This window comes from Rhodnius prolixus, unplaced genomic scaffold, assembly GCF_049639745.1.
Source record: "Rhodnius prolixus isolate KJV_2025 unplaced genomic scaffold, Rpr scaffold_18, whole genome shotgun sequence".
In the NCBI taxonomy this organism is placed as follows: Eukaryota; Metazoa; Arthropoda; class Insecta; order Hemiptera; family Reduviidae; genus Rhodnius; species Rhodnius prolixus.
In genome coordinates, this window is record NW_027411636.1 from 148,340 (window position 1) to 169,565 (window position 21,226).

Genomic DNA, 21,226 nt, shown 5'->3' on the forward strand with positions numbered 1-21,226 from the left:
TATGTTGAAAAATGATACCAAGAATTTAATCTAATTGCAACACTTCTTTTATCTAGCAGTAAGAAAAAAAAATTAAAATCTAAAAAATCGCAGAAAGTTCACTTTGTTTTTGTTGAAAGCGGCGATTTCTTTCCTTTAAATTTTCTATGCTCATTAAGTTCTTATGGTTTATAACTTTTATTTGAACATTTTTTCAGAAAATTCTATTACGGACACTTTTGGAAGAAGAGTGATGGTAGAACTTCCCTCTGTTTGCTTTTATTGTTCGGACTCACCACCTGTTAGAACTGTCCAGTAGAACAATTGTACGAGGGTTTATATATAGTATTGCCAAGAAAAAATATGGAACAAAAATTTCGAATTCGAAGAATTCGGAAGTTGTCCGAAAGTATCACTTTACAATTTGTATATTTTTTGCGTTTCTCTTGAAAATGACTTCTACAATTATTATTTATGTGGCCCTAGGTTATTGGTGCTCGGAGCTTTTTACATAGCACAGCAGGCCTCCGGCCAAATAACACCGGTCTTCACTGTGAGTTGAAGAAGCTCCTGGAAAGAGAAAAATCTAACGGCCAGCAGTTAGATTCGAATCCGCAATACCTGTTTGAGAATCCAATCCATTAGGCTAACAATTAATCTAATCCCTCACCTTCATAAAAACTAATACATGTAATCTACATAAAATTCCGACTCGAATGACACCTCATTCATGAAAATCGGTTCACGCGTTTAGGCGCTGCGTTGTTTACAGTAAAGGTTAGAACAACAACAACAATTTCTGAAAAATGACGTTTTTGCTCATTTCAGCATCTTTTTTCTCAAAATCTATCAGATCTAGGTTGTTGCAAAAAAATTACAGTTATAAAGGAGGATTTACCCCATATTATAAAGAAAATTTGGGAACTTTATCTTTTATAGAAAAAGAGAAAAAAATTGTCAAAGTTGGGTGTTTTTCAACGTTACGCTTTTTCGTGCAGTTTTTGACGATCAACCCTTATACAACTGTCCTACCGGACAGTTTTATTATATCGAAAAGCAAATATCGAACTATTGAAAAATTTTCCCACGAAAATTAATTTAATCGGGTTTCTCAAGAAGAGCTGAAGTTAGCCTCTGTTGTTAAGTGTCCTTTTAGTATATTTATGATGGAAATATCTAATAATAAGTATAATACGTATGAGTGAAATTGACAGCTAAAAGTCTGATTTGGAGAAAAGTCAATCCAACGAAAGTATTTAAGGACTAAATTAAGTCAGGAATACTTTATGACAGCCAATTTCCAAATTATTCTATTTCAAAACTACAGTACATTTTTATAATTTTACAATAATTTTAATTTGATATGCCTTTACAATTGAAGATATAGAATATAATACTAAGTCAATATTCAGGCGATATACAGGATTAATGGCACGGTAAGTGGCAGTGTTTTGACATGGAAACTTTCAACTGCGTCATTAACGCTCAATCTGAGGATCATCAGGTACACACAGCTATTTAAAAAAGATCATTATTTAAAAGGTACTTTGATTATGGTTTTATATTATAATTTTAGATAAATATTACATTCAGCGCCATAAAAACATTAAACATGAAGCATACAAAAATTAACAAAAGTACCATTTTAGTGAATATTGCTTTCAATAGTATTTAAACTTCACTAAAAACTTTAACAAAGCAAAAGATGAACGAACTAATAGAATATGAATAAATAAAATTGAAACAGGAGAAACTCAATATATATTATTTTTTAGAGGAACAACTTACTAGTTTCTTAATTAGAACAGATTTAACACTTTGTAATATTAATACATTTAATTAATATAAAATAAAAAATAATTAATATTCTTACGACATTCTTATACATAATAAATACGAACAATAATCACTTTGGTCAGAATTAAAAATATTCTAATATATCTGTATCTTTTCCCCAACTGCAATTTTACAAGTAAAATAATGACTTAGTTTCATTAGACAAACAAGGAATTCGTATCATTTATTTGAGTAGTAGCAATTTTACGAATTCGAATGTCAAGAATTTAATGTCATCTAGTCTGTTAGATGACCGAAATGTATTTTAATTGCTAATAAGATCTGGTAACTTTGAGAATGCCCGAAATTTTGAAATCTCTGAAGTATTTTAAAACAAAGAATGACTGATAATTTTGCAGTGGTTATTTGATTAGATTTTAGTACAAAACCTACGATAAGATATGTAAAACCATATCTAACAGAGATAGGTTTTATTAAAGACGGTATTGACTACGCGATGTCTGAGTGAGGTTGAGTATTTTGTACAGCAAAGAAAATAGGTAGCACCCTTAGGTCCTGGTAAAACAAAAATTTCTTTAAATCATTAGAGCATAAGGATAACACATTTTAATGACAATCATTACTACTACTGTAGAAATAAATAACACTTCATAAGGGAGTGGGAATAAGCAAATTCAATTTCATAAGATAAAAAAGAAATGTACAAGAAACTAAGAGTTAACCCTAGGAAATTTTGGGGTCACAAAAGTACTCTGAACAAACTTTGTAGATTATAATTAATTAAGGAGTGGCTGTGGAAGAAGCACATGCTAATACACACAAGCTTCAATAAACTGCTGAAGTCAACTTGTTATTCGTTAATTTAATGGCTTAAATTTAATATAAATATATGTATTCTATATACATACATGACAATCGTAATATACATGTCTCTACCATATTTGAAAGTAACACTCAATAATACCTTATACAAGTGATTTTGTTTAAATTTTAAGAATTCATATTAAATTGCACAGTACAGTAAATGTTGCTTTATGAAAAAACGAAAGTGAAAAAAGAAATGCGAAAAAACGATAGTTTTCGGAGGACCACAGTAGGTTTCCTTAAAATTAAACTCCTGAAGATTTAGATGTAAAAAGTGCAAGCAGAGGCTATATAAAAAAGAATTGAGTGAAAAAATATATTTAATTTTTTTGTATTTTCCTCACTGGTAACAAAATAAATTTATATTTATTTACAAAATTATATTTTTCTTTTCCAAGAAATTACATTGGGTTAGACTCTTTATTTTTGAAGTCCACTTTTTAAAAAATTAAATATACGAATCTAAAATGTCCTATGGCTTTTTGGCTTCAGTCTTAAAAATTTTACAAATGGTCAAATATGTTAACGCATCAATCAATTTTTTTTAATTAAATATCTTAAGAGTTTAGATATTCATTGTGTCCGGTACTAAGCAGTCCTAAATAATATTATTTAATTCAGTTAAAAGTTAAACGAAGGGTAGGTCATTACAATTGTTGTTTTAATAAAACTTGAGTAACTGCCACTTTGAATCTACCATTTCTCTGCTACATGCAAGAAAAGGAGGTTGAATGATGACAATATTTTTTTATTTGATTAATCTACTAACAGCATATCATTCAACTGACTTCAAGAGTAGGTGAGGCAGAGTGCCACTTGAGGCACTATTCTCAATTTTGTTCGTTACTATCAATAATGGACAAGTTTTAAAATGTCAAAGGAAGACAAACTGTTCAGCAAATACCCGTATAGAATCTTAATATTAATTATTTCATATGGATTACCGTACTTGAAATGCTATATTTTTCAAGTTTGCTCACAATTATGCATGTCGCGACTGAAGAAGAGTGTAAAAACCTATTTGATTAAAACTGTTCTACTACAGTTGAAATTACCAACACATTTTTAAAAAACGATTCTTAAAACAAGCAAGTAGACTTGAAGAATATTTTCAAATAAACAAAGGAATGTTGGTAAAGGACAGTTGAGCTATGTACTTCGAACTAAACGTTATTGTTACCGATAGTTATTCTTTTAAATGAATAATTAAATAAAATTTACTAATTTATACTTTGTACTCACGGTGTATGGCAATTTTGTTCAATATGTTAATGGAGAATTGGCACATATTAATGTTGCAAAAAAATCTTCTAGAATAGAAATCAAAAAGCCATTCTCAGTCTACAGATTTTTAATTCAACAATATTTTAAAGAAAGTAATTACAATTTTCTGGAGACTGACAACAGTAAGAATCTTTTTCGTGTGATATCATATTTCTATCAATCTTAAATGAATAAATGAAAAATTTTAGCAAAGCTACGTGAATTTGAAAAATAAGAGTTCTGATCTTAAACCAAACAAAGCAACAACATAAATATAAAAAACCATTCATTCCCTTCAGTAACTGTTTTCAATGATAAAATAGGCCTTCTTTATTTAAAATAAATGTCGAACTATATTATTTATCTTTCGATAACAAATACTATACCAATATTACTTCATTCATTACAACTATTAAATTAAAACACAAATTGTTCTATTAATGCTGAGCGCCACAACAATAAGTTGTTATGAAAGAAAAATTGAAATATAAAGCGGGCACCCCTGAGTTTTAGGCACCTCGTTTAGTTATTTGTGTGAAAAGTATCTAGTGTGGTGAGAGGATCTTTCCAGCAAGTGGTGTAACCGCGCCAGTAAGAAATACTTCCACACTAATTACTCTCAATATTTTCCCCAATATAGGCTGTGTACTAAATAAATTTTTATCACATGGTTAAGAGAACTGACAATCGTGCGGAAAGTGACCATTCTGCTACTTATGGATATTGAGTTTTTAATTAAATTACTACTTCATATTTTACAAAAATATATTTAGAATAATTCGGCTAATTTATTTCTACTGAAATCCATATGAAAATAATTGTTTATTTTATCAAAAACAACGAAATAATCAAACCTTTCCAGTGTAAAATAATAATTACTACAATTTGTGCAACTTTGTATTAATATTTAGAACTGAATAGTTTCCTGTCTTATTAAGTCATATCTCCCTTTAAATATTTTAATTTGAAAGTAGTTTGTTAATTGCAATAGTTTACCAGCGTTACCATAGCAAATGTCGTTCATGTATAGCATGTTTATTTTTATAAAAAACAAATACATTTATATAGTTTAATAATTGAAAACTTCCAATGCACAAATAAAATAAAAAGCCAACTAGTAAATTGTACATATTTATCGAAAAAAAAAAAAACCCCTTCATTTAAAGTTACGTTTGTATTTAAATATTTATAGTTTCTAAAATTCTTAACTTTTTTAGACTGTAGGAAAAATATTGTATGTAACAAGTGCTGAGTGTTTTCTTAATCGCGCAGTTATAACACTTGTCTTCGGATCATGTTGTAATATTCCACATTCGCAAGAAAAGAACCACTTTATCTCACTAGCCGCAAATAACTTACTCCGTACGTTCGAAAGAGAAAGTCAAAGAATTAAATTATATTTAAAATGCAAAAAACAACCAGAAGTAAACTATGGTTGCTGCGGTAACACCTGGCAAAAAATTGCAATTAACCAACTGCTTACTTTCCTATTTGGAGAAAAAAGAACAATAGACTTCATAAGTCAGAAAACGAGCTGGGATTAAATATTAACACACTAAATTGTCTTTTGATTTTAAAACCCTATTTTGTTTTTTGCTTTTTTCTGAAGAAATAAATAAGCCTACTTGAACTAAACAGATAAATGTAAAATTAACTGGATTATGTAATTTTAAACGAGATATCAACAGTGTACGATAAGAGGCCATTTTCCGCACTCAAATTGCTATCAGAACGGAAAATAAGTTCTTGTCGTAATGGGCTTCCCACATTCATAATTTTTAGGTAAACTTCTACTTTCTTCACGGCCGTAGAAAAAAAGATTCGTCACAAATAAACAATTTACAACTAGCAATATTTACGAAATTGTGAAGAACAGAAATATTCGGTTATTCCATTAATTTCCATCCTTCATAATAAACAACTGATCATTTTGAAATTAACGATTTAATATGGATATTATGTATTTGTATATACACACATCATACCCACAGATACACTTACACACTTGTGACTAATAGTTTTTATTACAATTACATAATACAAATTTATATACACTGTAAAATTTTTCGCCAGCAACACTTCTAATAAGCGGTTAGCAACGTTACTTGAAAATGATAGACTATTCGTCAAAATGCATATTTCATTCAAATTTAATTAACCAATTGTTTGTAAGTATAATTTATTACAAAAATATTTAATACCGAACTAGCAATTTTAAACATAAATATATCTCTCAGAGAAATTAGAATCTGAGGAACAATAACAGTTAAAAAAAAAAAAAAAAAAAAACTCGCAGGCAAAATTTTTTTTTTTTATGGAATTAAATGAATTAAACCTATATTGCGCCTTCTGCAAAACTGGTCATACACTATTTCTACACTATTTTTTCTACAAACCATGGTAAATTTTATAAATTTTTAATGCTTACCGACTTTTTTGTATATTAAATGTTTATTAAAATTCAAAATTTGAAATAACTTCTTACATTATCACTGTTTCTTATTGATATCAGAAATATCTTTATATCGTTAATTAATACGCTTCAAATAATTCTCTTTTTACATTTATTTCTAGGGTAGTCACATCAAGGATATATCTACTCCAAAAGAAAAAGAGGCGAAAATAAGTAAAAGATTAAAGTTATTATATATAATTTGTTTTTGTAACTTATTTTCTTTCAATATTTTCTTCCATATTTAAAATAAATAAACTTACAGAATATTTAATATTTTTTGCATTGGTGTGATTAAATTTGCTACAGCTTTCACTCCTTCAGAGTTTAATTATAAAGAAGTCGTGGAGCATCAAAAAATTATAAAAGTGACCGATTCTCGGTAAAGATTGAGAATCGAATAACGGATCGTACGAAGTATTCTGTTTACTATAAATGGGGGAGGAACCATTCCTTTCTCTAAGACCAGTTTAACTTGCTCGATTCATCCTTAGACGGATCATGATCACACAGAATCTATAAAGGTTGCTGACTACAAAAAACAATTTGAAATTGAATAATTTTTAAAGAATTAGAGAGGCAGGAAAACCAATGAGATTTTGAAACTAAAATTTGCAGTGTTTACACAAATTTCATAATTTTTTTCAATGACTGGAAGAGCCTTTATTCTTTCCAAAAGATTAAGAGCAAGTATATACAACCTACTTTTTTCATTGAATTGATAAACCGAAACAATCTTAGCAATTTATTGTGGTTGCTTAAAAAAAAAAAAAAAAAAAATTACTAGTTCCTCTTTCATCAAAGAGAAAATGATTAGGATTCTTTTCTATGATTGATTTCACGAAGTACAAAAAACAAAGAGAGAGAGAAAATAAATAACTACATTAAATCTCAGATATGGAGAAAAATATTAATCAGCTAGAAATGAACAGTGCGAACTTCTGCACCCTAATTGGGACAATTACATGTATGCTGGTTTCATTTTATATGCTCTTTTCCAAATTTCACACAAACAAACGGTTGAATGAAAACGATAAAAAATAGCTAACGGCATCGATACGTGCGTGATTATAGTCCAAGCCCAAAGACCATAAAAATGTAGTTGAATGGGATGTGATTCAGCTCGAGACTTCTCTAGGGTATTGATTGCCCACATTGCCAGGTTTGTCACTAAAAGGAAAGTAACTATTTCCCGTCCAGGTTTATGGCGTATTTGTTCAGGAGTCACACATGATCTGTAAAGTAAATAATTGTAACATTTGCCTAATTAATATTACTATTTATATTTAAAGTATGTCAACAACAGATCAATCATAGGGTCAATGTTGCCAGAGGCATTCTTAGTTTACTGCCTATTTCTGTACAACGCACTCTCGTTTCAGGCAACTGTCTCCACTATGGCTAGTGAGCTAAAAGGAAAAATCTTAAGTCTGACGGGCACATGATTTGAGCTCGTATTTTCGCTTCTAAATGCTCTAACTGAACAATTCCTTTCCTTTCATCTGATAATAGCAAGTAGTAGTAATTAGATATTGTAAATTTAGCGAAAAACTTAAAATATACTTTTTCAAAAGAGAAAAACAAAGAGATTTAGAAGTGGTTTCTTGTGCAAGAGAACTTTAAGTCATCTTTTTTGTCCCCATACATTTGTTAAGTTGCACGACGGGTATTGTCGGAGGCGGGCTCACTAGCCAGCTGCCCCAGGCACCAAGTTTTTCTTTTTGGTGTGTAATTTAACGTCTCACCTGGAACCCCACACTAGCTCATGTTACCGAATGAGCGAAATTGACAAGTCGCAAAGGAACTAAATTGACTCTTATGAAGAAAAAGATTTGCACACATCACAATAAATTATGATCAGTTATGTCCTCCGACAGAAACAATGAACATTACCTTCTAGAGGCGTCCAGCACAAACATAGTCTGACAGAGGGTCTGTAACAAGGAAGCCAAGGCAGTAGCTAACACAAGTATCGTATTTTTCTCCAGGGTGAAATGTCCTCCAATTATTGTGAACGTACTGTATATGAACATACCAGTTTGGGCGCCAATCAACAAAATATTGTCTAATTCAAGGTTACGGGTTCCATCGTACTTCAGCTGGCGCACCTAACCAACAAATTGTAAAACATACTTTAGAGTATTCAGTTATTTCTATTAAATTAATAATAAAATTTTGCAACAATTTAATTTTCTTCATTTATTATACTATATTTCAATGACGGCAGTATACCTGTATCATGCCAATCATCGTAGCAAAGGTTGTCATTACATACAGAGACAATTCGCATACGGTAAGTTCCATGACAGCAAAACTGACTAGTTCATGACGAGATATCAGCACGAAGAACAGTATCAAGGAGATTATAGTCAACACTAGTACCAGTATTCCTGAAAAGTATTGTTCGCAATCAAAAGCTAATCTTTACAATCCACTCAAACAAGTTTCAACAAAAAAGGTATCAATGAATCACTTTAAAAATTAGCTGGCTAATGGGTCTTCCAAAGTTGTGATCAAAAGCCGAACAAGCCAAAGTATTTTGATAGGCAATTTCACAAAAAATGTAATTTTATTAATTTTTCAAGTTTTGTGCAAAGAAATATACTATTTTATGTCATAAATGAAGAACTAGGCGGCGTTGTCCAGTGCAAATAGGAATTAGTAAGAGAAAATAAAAATTAATAGAAATTTGTAGGTGAAGTTAATTTAAACTTTTTCAATTGGTTACGAGATTTGAAAAGTTTTATTTTTTATTTTATTTTATTTTTTGTAATTCTTTAAGTATTCTGTAAGTCAGTATTATGGGTGGGTCTTTTTACGAGTAACTTCCGGAGGTTTCACGGACATGTGGGCATTATTTAGCAACTCTGAAGCATAACCATTAAGAGTAATTGTTTTCGTATAGATTTTGAGTTTTATATCCGTTTTAAGGTTCTCTGGATCCAAAAAACATTGTAACATATCAACAAATGCATTCAATAAAATTTTTGTTCAACCGATTTTCTTCAAATTTGGCATTTTATTAATATAATAATTCCTGATAACGGCGTACAGGTGATGGGGGCATACTGTACGTCAGTTAACTGAGCAGATCTTGACATTAGGATAGAAATTATTGAGAACTCACCGACAAATAGTCCTTTATGAGCTTGAGCACAGTCCACTGAATAGTGATGAGGGGAACGTTTGTAGTGGAAAGGTGGAACTTTATCCATCTTCTCCAGGCTGGTAGGGTGGACGGGAGTCGATATACGAGAAATATTTTTCCACATTACATAGAGGATGGCTGCACAAATCAAACTGTATTCTATGGTGCATGGAAATAGAAATGGAGAAGCGTCTTGAACTAATGAACCCATGATATTTGTTCGCCGGCATTCATAAATGTGATGAGGACCCATGAGACCTCGTGCTACTCTATGATGAAGTATATTACCAGAAGGTGGCACTGAAGTCATCATTAACGACAATTTGCTGTAACCTAAATAATAATATTTTAAAATTAGTACAATATAAATACATAAAAAGTATAATACAATAAATTACGTATAACTTAATAACCGGAGTTCACTTACCGGCGGCATGAGGGTTAGTTTTAGCACGCACTTCGATTGTATTATTTTCTGGATTGTAAAATGTTAGGATCTCATGTTTAGTTTCTTGCACAAGAACGTTTAACCAAACGCTAAGATTTGTCCCAATCATATGCATTAATCCAAACCGAGCAAGAACCTTATGTCTAGTTACTCGCATTTGTTGCTGTAATTTGTCACAATATTTATTTTAATTAAATTTAAACTTGAAACATAGGTAAGTAAGGACTACAGAACTCGGTGAGCGTAGCCTGCGGGGATAATTTAAAGCCATAGGAAAAATAATCACTTACCTCATCATTTAAAAATATAAAGTACATTTGTATGAAAGTAAAAGCCATTCTAGTGGCTGGTGTCAGAGCCAGTAAGACGTTGTGACATTTGGTATTGCGTTCTAGTTCAAAGTACTGTCCAAACTCAAGACCTGAATATATCATACTGCCAATCCCAAAAGCTGAAATAAAATATGTTTTGATTAGCAACCTTGGAGTCTGCTCGCCAACTACTTATCTTCCTACAACGAATCAGGCGATTTGCTTAGAGGAACGTTTAATGACAATTTAAATGTACAAACCTACTGCACCCATTCTGAGATAGAAGCTGCCATAATGTTGAAAAGGTACTTGCGTTTTGGCAGTTAGAGGGGCAGGATGAACGTCTCGCTCGGTGGTGGTCGTGTAGCTGTGGTTCGTGTCCCGGCCACTCTCGCATTCCTCGCTATCACTCGAGCTTATCTCCGCTTCCCTGGGCGGCCTCTCTGTGTACAAACATAATTGATTCAACATCTTTTAAGTGAAAACATAAAACCACTTATATAATATTTTATGTAATCAAAACGAACAATTAAAGTAGGGCTACCAGGATGAACTAGCCTTGGGCTTTACTATTCGTTTGAAGTTTTGTTTTTAAATTTTCTTTGCGACTGCAAAAAAGTTCATACAAATCAAGATCAAATTTTTAGAAGGCATATATTTAATAATTTTGTTTTCTAAGCCATTTTTTCATAACTCGCAGGGAATATAAGTTAAATGTATTTAAGAGCAAAATAATTTACTTCCATCTAAGGTAGAAGAACAGAATTTTTTTGTGTACTTCTGTTTATTTTCTTCAGATTTCCGTGCAAGAGACTGAAAATAAACTATGGCCAGAACGAATAAGAAATAATTCTAATTTTTACCACTTATACTTGACATCAGTTATACTTTCATGTTTAAAAGAGAACACGGATTTGTTGAGCATTAACTGAACGTGTTTAAAAAAATTTAAAAATGAATTTCTAAAAAATTTTTGTTTTTAATTAATAAATAAAATATTGTAAAGATAGGTTTCTTGCTTTAATCATTATATTTAGGTTGCATCAATATCTGAAGATCATTAGTACCCTGAGTCTTCTCAGTGCCCTGCTGGCCTCCAGTCAGCGAGCTGTCTGAGAAAAGTCTAACAGTTGCAAGTGTTGAGATAAAAATCGAAGGATGAGAAAATTTTGATTATTATGAAATTTGTTTAAGCACTTAAATGGTTCTTCCTTTAATATAATAAGGCAAAATAGCATTACGTTCTTCTGAGAAAGTAAATATTGTTTCGATTAATGTACTTGAATTTGCTATTGTGCTCATTCTTCTGAATTAGGGAATATTTAAGAAAAAAAGTAGCATTTAAAAAATTAAACTGACCGCGTTCTGCAAAACGATGGAAGATTGGATGAGTAAACATCCGATTTTTATAGTCGTAAATGACCGGTTCACCATGGCGCTACCCCTAAATATTTCATCAGCCTAACAAACATTAAAAATCTACTTACGAATTTCTGTAGGGGTAGGAGTTTTATTGTTTGAGGAGTTATCTTTCAGCAGCATCGCGTACATGTAGAATAAAAATGCCATACTTCCAAAATAAAGGTACAAGTAAAATCCCTAAAAGTAAAATGACCAAATTAAGAAGCTGTAATGAATAAGAAAGAAAAAACAAAATTCAATTCTTGTTGAAAAATGAAATTGTTATCATTCGAATAATTTATGAATTAGCGAGTTACCTGTATAAACTTTAAACTCACAGGAACTTAGTGGAGACATTGGATTATTCCTAGGCTCGGCCAGCAGAGTAAATACACCGGGCCCAGCGCTTAAAAGATATCATGACAGTGACTTAAAAAAAATTCATTTATTAAAAAGGTCTAGTCGATTAGGCTGTTATGTATCTCAAGAGCGAAGGTGTATAGGACGCATTTAGGACAGAACTACAATTTTGTTAGGGCCCTAAAATAGCAAACAATACATTAGGAAACGTAGATCGACAATCACCGGTCGTAGACTAAACTGTTTACAACCGATCTGCATGTCATACATAGTAGTAGGAGTATGTACCGGCAAGCAGATTATTAAGTTGAAATATTATGTCCTAATAATGATCAACTTCCTTTATCCTTTCTTTTATAATAATCAAAAAGTAGAAATAATGCAAAGAAGAGCAAAGCTTAGTACGGCAAGGAAGAAGAAATAGTAAATAAAATTCTATAAGAAGCGTAAAATACCAAGTATAAAATAAATCTCAAATAAACTTCAAAAATCGCCAAAATTGAAGAGAAAAAGATGAAAGAGAAAGAGAGATAAAGTAGAGAACGTAACATAACAGTTTAAGAAGAAAGTATTAAATCAACTCATAAGAGTATTTTACCATGAATGAAAGGCGCACTTTAGGAGAGGAGAGGACTACATTTTTTACTGTTTAGAAAAGAAGTGACCTGGAAGCTTGATAAGAATTGTGTCTTAGCAATAAAAGACGTATTTCTGTCAGAATGGTTGTCACACAAAAATTGAAATACTTCTTCTCTAGATCTAGAGGTTCAGGAGTACAGTTCTATTTCCCAGTTTAACCAGCATTAACATTTTAATATCAGTAACAATTTAGATATAATAACTATTTCTAAATAAACAGAGGCCCAGAGATCCGGTAACAAAAATTAGTAATTAACAGAAAGAATAAAGCGGGTAGATTGCTGAGCTGATCTCACAAACCCATCACGAAAGTAAAAGCATATTTTCAAGACCAAGTCTTTGACAGACGCCACCCATACAGATATGCCTTCAAGTAATTCACAATCATACTAGTGGTCAAAGAACCTCAGTGACCAAACCCTGCTGTATTTTTGTTGATAATTTCGACTACACTGGGAAGCAAAACTATGTAATCGTACATGGCCACTGAAAATGAAGTTTAAAAAATTAAAGAAACAAATGCTTCTATTGTTATTTGCTATCGTATCCAAACGCCATAGGCCATAGGCGTTTGGGCAGGAAGTAACAGTATTAGAAGGTCAACAAAAAATATTACGTTATAAGTTACCTCTAGTTATTAAGTTTTGTGGGTGGGCAGCCAATTTATGTCTCGGTTGTTCTGTGATTTGTCAGAGGCCAGGTTGAAGTATACCACAAAATACTGTCCCTAAGCCATTGGCCTACTAGAGAGCTCTCATCGAACACTTAAGACCGCGATGCTGCTACAAGAGTTGGACGGAGTATTTCTCTCCGTTGCTGCTAGGCTTGCGAGTGGGAAGACAACGACAATAAGGGCAGCCGGTACGAGTGACTTCTGCGCTCCGTCTTCATAAAACTCCTGAAGAGCAACATCGCCAGATGTGGTTAATTTCAGTGGACCGTCATTATGAGCAACAGGCTCTGCAGCACCCACGTTTTGTCTAGCACTTTTCAAGTCCCAACGGTCAGACAAGACAGTGATGATTGAGAGTAAAGGAAAGGTAACTACTGTTTTCATTGCCGGCGAGCGTTGCAATGGGACTACGCACGGAACACCATCAACTTACGGAAACACTAAAGCGGAGATGGTATACTCCAGGGCTTATTAAAATTGATAGTTATAACTAGATCGTGGCTCGTCTTTCTGATTTTTGGCTAATCTCTCTCTTCCAAACACACCAAGGATATCCCATCCTGAGACAAACCCCACCTGTCTACATGATTATTTCTCGTCCATAGCTACACAAATTCAGTAATTTCTAATTGTGATATTAGAGACTCCAATATCATTACATCTTAATAACATTAAATTAAGATAAGTATTGGGGAGACAGAAAGTTTTTAGTAAAATAGCGTTGAATCTTCATAACCCTCCACTTGATGGGGCGCAGACAGGCAGTACAGCTTACTTCCACAGATAAAAAAGTTCAATTCCGGATAACAGAGTAGCACTAGGTTCTGTTCATTCCTTGTATAGTAATAACTTTCTAAATAGTTCTCTACATTAATACGGTAACATGTAGTTCACTGACAGTCGTTATATGGTTTTGTTTAAATTACATGAGGTGAAGAACTAGTTATAAAAAAAAAAAATTCAAAACTCTTAATGGTGTTTAATGTAATTATTTATCAGTTAACATTAGATGCCTGCTCTACAAACCTCATAAAATGATGGAGGTATATGTGTGGATATTACTTCTGCCATAGGAAAAGCTATACCCATGACAACTAACAATTTGCCATAGAGTGCAGACAGAGTCGTAGCTAATGCTTGAGCGCCCATTTTTCTCCAAGTAACCTGTAGCTGGTCAATTCGGGAAGGACGCTTCATCATCGAAATGGGCGGGTGATAGAGAACTGCTGGAAGCATAGATTCTGACCCCACCATTGGAAGTCCTGCCAAGCTGAAAAACATATAATCATATTTTAATTTATTATGTCGATCGCTTTGAAGCCTATAAATAGCTGCATTTCAATTCCAGGAAGCTTGCATCTAAACCAGAATCAGTTAACTGGTCCCTAAATAAAGTGGCGTTTTAGGTTTCCATGGAAGGGAGTTTTAATCTTTCATGGTGGGCGGTAGGTTTTAGGTCCGATTTCTATAGTAGTAGACATTAAACCTAAGAGCGGAATAAAAAAATAGGTGTCAAATTTGTTGAAGATGACATTCAATTTATTGAAAACTATCCGTTCCTCATGATGTATGTTAGTATTAGCTTTATGATGAGTCATGACCCTCCTGACTAAATATTGTATAGAAATGAGGAAGCAGAGCGATTTCAGGAACTAGAGAAAAGTCTTAATAATGAAAGAAGTGGCTTGTTGCAAGAACACCCCATGCCCCTTAGAAAACTAATTACAGCCAGACCTCCCAAAATTAAACAAAACGTGGTTGAGATCAAAATGTTAGGAAGGAACAAGATTAGAGTTGAATTTCAAATTCAAAACTCGTAAATATCCATTACTCTTAAATATCGATATTCACAAAATGTTGACTAATAGTGTTTATGGACTAAGGGATGGTGCTTCCGATAAGATCATTTTTAGTAACAGTGTAAAAAGGTGGTGGCTAAATGAGAACGTTTGTCGAAATACAACGTAAATGTGTAACCTTGGCGCAATACTTCATAAGCTGCCAACAACACTCTAATAACGTATCTTACTCACATGCAAAGGGTTTTGTTAGTTCTAAGACATTTGCATCTTAAGCAAGCTCTGCGGAAATCCTCATCCTAAATAATATGCTTACATATCCGGTTCTAAATAAAAACAAGCCGACACCTAATTCACAGCAAGCTAGCTCTTTCCAGTGAGCTATCAAGCGAATAAGAATAATATCCACTCCTCTCTAAGAATAAAGCAGAGATCAAGGTAAACAAATATTTACTGTTTCAACAACTGAACTACAAAAAAAAAAAAAAAAAAAAATAGAATCCTCGGTAAAAACTATTTCAAGAAACCTTTAATCTTTAAGGCAGTTTATTCTATTCTTATGTGGTATTTCAGTTGGCCACTTGTTCAGCCCATCAGGCTTTATGCTTAGCATCTTTCTGAAATAACCTTTAATTTCAATTTCTGGGTTCAAAAAGAAGGCAAACTCACGATATTGCAAGTCTCACGATTATTAATTATGAAATCTAGGACTTTTTACTGAATGGTGCTTCTTTTCTCTGCGGAAGTCCTTTATTCATTTTTAAGAAGAAAAAGGAGCAACACAGAAATATGAGGTTGAGACTTACCGAGAAAGAGAAGTATCTATAGGGTGAGATCTAACAGAGCAAGTAGCCCCTCGAGAGGTGCTTCTCGTAGGCCCTATAATTCCTCTTACTGGGGACGAATGGTGTGATAAGGTCTCCGGACTGACGATCACTGGTGTGGGTGAGGCTGGAGAAGGAAGAAGTACAGGTGGTTCACCAACAACAACCTGCGTCCAACTATTACAGAGTACACATTACATTAGTTTTTATTTTAAGGTTCATGAAATTCATAAGGTTTTAATGCTTCATAAATTTCATAATATAATTTTTAACATATCAGCAGTAAGGATGACAAGAAGTAAATTTTCCCCGAATTATGTGCATTATAAATATTGGTTATTTTTTTTAAACACTTTTAAACGTTATAAAAATAAAATTTTTATAACTTGTACATTCCTCTTTTTAATTAGTTAAAATGATGATGATGGTAGCCAGTTCAAAATAGCGAGTGAGAATTGTAGTGATGAACAGAGCTACCTAGCAGCTTGGTGAGTCTAGCCTACCTAATCTTATTATCTGGTGAAGAGCATGGATGTCTCGAGCCCAATCAGCTACCCCTTGAAGAGGGGATTAAGTTGTTATGCGCGGTTAAAGTAAACATAAAATAGTCGACCTACACAGTATTTTCCAATTACGAATGGTCTTAAAGTTGCAGCAATGTTTTTATTAGGAAGGGAACTGTAAGCGCTAGGTGGCAGCTAAGCAGATCCTCAAGGCAGAGCTCTGCTGAAGTGATTTGCATTTTAAGGAAGTTAGTTAGCTGTGAGAAAACATCAAGCAGGGTTAGAACTGAGGAAAGCAAGTGCGTCTGGAAACCAAGTTTAAGTGGCATGACTAATTTCATGGATGTCTAAAGGGATGAAAAAGGACCTAAACCTGCATGAAAGTAAGCAGGGGATCGCCAAAGAAAAATAATGTTGAATGCACACAATTATTGGGACCTTTCAAAACCAGGTACACTTAATGAGCCAATAAAGTTTCGCAGATTTTATTCAATGGATAGAGGAAATAAAAATAATTTCATTAGATTTTATCATCAAATTTGATAAAAGAACAACAATAACAATTTTGTTTTATTGCAATCACGCAAGAACTGTTGGATTAATTCTATCAGTAGCAGTTAGCGGAACTATCAATGTTGATAAAATAATGAGCTTAATTTGATTTATTCGAGATTATTATACATCTATAAAAACACAGATTTAGAGAATACAAAGTAATTAAAGCCAATATAATAATAATAATTATAATAATAAATAGATGATATAATATATTTATATTTTTTATGTTATGATAGTTTTTTACATTTTCTTAGCAGCTGCCAGAAACCATCATCCTAAATTTGCAAGAATGAATTTCACCTGAACCGTTAATGAGGTCTCCTAGGTCCAAAAAAGTTTTTAGAAAATGGTCTGTGAGTGATAAAAATAACTCACAAAATAACAATAGCTGGAAACTGGAACTTTACAGTTCAACCGATATAACGACTGAAATTCCTTAACAGTATAATACAGATGGTACATATAGTATGGATACTGAAAATAGTATGGATGTTTCACATTGAGAAACGGTTGCAACTATTTTCATTCAACATTTAAAACGTGGGTAATAGAACTCCACTTTTAATGAACTTTTATAGGAGCCTTCAGGGAGAGAAAATTAGGTTTTCTTCTAAAGTATAATTTCAATATAATTAACGGTCTTGTGATTCAAATATTTTAAAGAAGAGATAAATAAGCAGCAAATATTATGAGTTTAAAAAAATTTACAACGGAAGTACTAGTATACTCATTGCTCGATTCTGAGATGTTTCTCTAGAGAATAGTTTTCTTTAAACTTCGCAATACGCGCGCACACACAGCGCTATTTAATCATTTCTGAAAAGGAATTAATTACGATTTTATAGTGAATACTGAAATAAAAAAAATGTAATGTGGATCACAAATATTAAATTAGCAATATATTCAAAAAGCCCAATCAAAACAAACACATTATAATCATTCATTCAAGTTAATAATTCAAGTACTGAAGACATCGATGTACTTGCAATATTTCGTGACGATTAAATATTTGTATGTTCTTACTTACGTTCCTGAATTTATTTGTTTAATCTTCATTACAAAATAAACAAAAAACATTTAATGAAACTATCGGATTCAAATTCACTAGGATCTCGATGAAACGCATAAATATGGCAATAGTTTAAAACAATTCTTATAAATGAAATAGAAAAAAAATGGAATTTATATACAGCTATTAAAGAAATAAAATTTCTTGTATATTAGAGACATATACAGCTAAATATGTAGGGGGGCCACAATGTAATCATACGCTAACTTCCCCTCCGGCAAATACTAACCAACTTAATCAGAACAGATTACTCCAATTTATCAAGGAAATCATCGCTCTGTCCACAATGTACCTGATTGTGCTCTGTTCAATGAGTCCTTATTGCCGTTATGTTGTTTTTAAAAATTCCCAAATTTTCCTTTTTTCATTCAATATAGATTTAATATGGAATCGTCAAAAGTTTTTAGCATATAAGCTGTAGTGCATGATTTATCAAAATAAATATACACAAGTAGTCTAAAGTAGGAACTGATATTGAAAATTAATATATTGATTAGAAATGAGTTTGGAAACTTCTATTAACATACGGTGAATATTTGGAAAAAAAAGACAGAGCTCAACAAATACGTCTGCACAGGTCGGCGGACAGGTAGCAATCTAACTACAGGCCTAGGCAAGAGTGTACCCTGTGTAATCTATCTGAGATTGAAAACGTTTTCCACTTTATTGGGATATGCCTCATCCTGGCTTCTTATAGATTACAATATCTGGGAGGGAAAAAGTTAGCACAGGAGGATGTCATTCTTTTTCTTAATGGGAAAAATTGGGACTACTTATATAAATATTTAAAGGCAGCGCTATTGTATGATACTGATTATTGAGGAATTTCAGTGAGTTATCAATTTATTTTTTGGTTATGTTTATAAATGATTTGGAATTATTTTGGTGTAACATACTACTGATAAGATATTATTTTGTTGTGTTTCGATGTAGCAACTCGGCAGACAGATTTTTATCCAAGCTGAGAAGTGTTTTTTCTTTTTTCACTTTTATCTTCGTATTATTTGATGTAAATAAAACACTATTATTATTATTATTAATATTTGGAGATTCAGGTACATTGTATGAGTAAAAAAAGTAATGCCTACTTCTCAGGCGGTCTTACGCACAATCAGGAATAGGGGATGGAAGCCAATGGATTTTTTTTTTACTGTAAATTTATATATATCTATATTAACAGGTGCAATAAAATCCTAGGCCAAGACCAGGAATCGAAACCAAACACTACAATTCATCTAAGCTTTACGGCCCTTGTCTCTGCCCAAGACCTTACATAAAACTTTTAAACTTAATTGTCAAATTAGTGACAGGGAAAGAGAAAGTGAAATAGAATGCAAACATGGTTGCACATACGATCCAGATTGGCCACATAAGAACTTTGAATCTAGCACTTTTTTTAGGTAGTTTTTTTTTTTTAATTTTAAGACGCCCATCAACATCTAAATCATTGGCAAATGGAACCTTTCCAATGAACATTCGGTCACCAATATATTTACTACCATATTTAATTAATATTGATATTATGCTGGTATTAAGGATATAAGAAATGTCTTTTATAAATCTTTTAAGACAAAAACCTTAATCCTGGAATTTTTCAGAAAGAAAATTTTTGCCCATCAAACAAACAGTGATTCATGAGATTTATGAAGGTATTACATAAAGATCCGCAAACCGACTGTAATTTTTTTGTCCAATGCTTGCAGGCCCCTGATATCATTACACTTAACACTAAGCACAACCGGACAGTAAGCATGTAAGAAGCAAGAGAAAATCTATGGGCTGGCAGCTGGTTTCGAACTGGGGATTACCAACTGAGAATCCAGGACACTAAACGTGGAGCTAATCTTTTTTCAAAATCGAACATTTCTTACTCTTTTGCTGAGTTCATAAAATCTCATTAAATTTTCTGCAATTAAGGAGTAAATTATTTCTAAATCATGTTTCCAGTAAATGTTAACGAATAAATAAAACAAATAAAACGAGATTCGACATATTTATTTCTTGTATATTTTGACAGGTTTTGTTGCCGCTGGTTAGCACTTATATGCTAGAAACTTATTTGTGATTGACGAAAATTATCAGGTTTAAATAACTTGAAACCGAAGTTTGTGAACTGCTGTAAGGATTAAAAATTTTAGCTATAAACATTTGTTACTTTAGAAGTTAAACTGATACTACAATTTGAAATCTAGCTAATAATGGAGTAAAATATGTGATCTTAGTCATCTAGATAGATAGCCTAGAAATACCTCATCTAGGCAATGAAAAGACTAATGATCCTTCAGTTGTCGTGATACACAGTTTTCATTGGAGCTCACGATTAGTATACCTTTATTTGTTCCATATTAAAATATGATAACCAATATCACTCACCATACACCGTCATCCTTAACTGTTGTAGCAGTAGGTGTGGAAGCATCATCTGTAATATCTTGGGGAATATAACCAGATGTGGTTGCTGCTACTTCCTCAATGTCAGAGTCAATTCCTTGGGCAAAATCCATATAAAAACTATCTCGTGAGTCGCTCGAGCCCCTGCGCAGCTTCAGGCTTAGATCGGGCGAGCTGTCTTGCATTCCCGAAGGACCCTTGCCGTGCTTCGAGGCCATTTTTCTCAGTACTAAGTTTTAATTTTTAATTTTCATGGCTAAATCGGATACCTGTAAAGCTAATTAATGTTTTAATCATTATTATTACTTTTATAAATATATTAAAGCAATTTATATGTACGTGTACATATTGACATATTGCGATGACAGTGAATTAATTGTAATAAAAACATTCTTCACTCTATAAAAATTGTACTCACATTTCTTACTTTAGTCATTAGTGGGTTTATCGAATCTAAGACTACGTCAAAAGCGTCCTCTTGGGAAAAGTAACGATAACTAATGCGGGAAAACATTAATGTGAGGCAGTGATCACTAAACTAGTTTGAACAAAACATTTAAGGCAAGAGTGGATATGTGAGGGAAGAGGAGGTGAATTGTGTGCAAACAAACACTGGAAGTCCGCTACGGCGACTACAATTACAATCATACATATCGCAAAGGGGTGGTGAGATTAAGGACACATCGGGGTGGCGACCAGAGGCATCTGGCGGCCACCAAGCCAACTCTGCAACTCTACCCCTACAAG

The 21,226-nt window shown here is 32.6% G+C and overlaps 1 protein-coding gene across 4 annotated transcripts; it reads right to left on the reverse strand.

Annotated features, from left to right (window-relative positions):
• Window positions 1–1,259: 1,259 nt before the first annotated feature.
• On the reverse strand, window positions 1,260–21,149 carry LOC141462195 (proton channel OtopLc-like). Of its 4 annotated transcripts, none has more exons than XM_074143851.1 (12): window positions 20,898–21,144; window positions 20,462–20,748; window positions 15,941–16,135; window positions 14,362–14,605; window positions 11,750–11,861; window positions 10,523–10,705; window positions 10,242–10,402; window positions 9,931–10,114; window positions 9,483–9,836; window positions 8,588–8,745; window positions 8,249–8,463; window positions 1,260–7,590 (listed from the first exon to the last, which is right to left on the reverse strand). In XM_074143851.1, the coding sequence occupies exons 2-12, from the start codon at window positions 20,695–20,697 to the stop codon at window positions 7,317–7,319; spliced, it is 2,316 nt and encodes a 771-aa protein (XP_073999952.1). In that variant the 5' UTR covers window positions 20,698–20,748; window positions 20,898–21,144; the 3' UTR covers window positions 1,260–7,316. The 4 variants fall into 4 exon arrangements, with proteins under 4 accessions (XP_073999952.1, XP_073999951.1, XP_073999954.1 ...); XM_074143850.1 differs by having other exon boundaries at window positions 20,462–20,756; XM_074143853.1 differs by lacking the exon at window positions 15,941–16,135 and having other exon boundaries at window positions 20,462–20,756; window positions 20,898–21,149.
• Window positions 21,150–21,226: the final 77 nt, after the last annotated feature.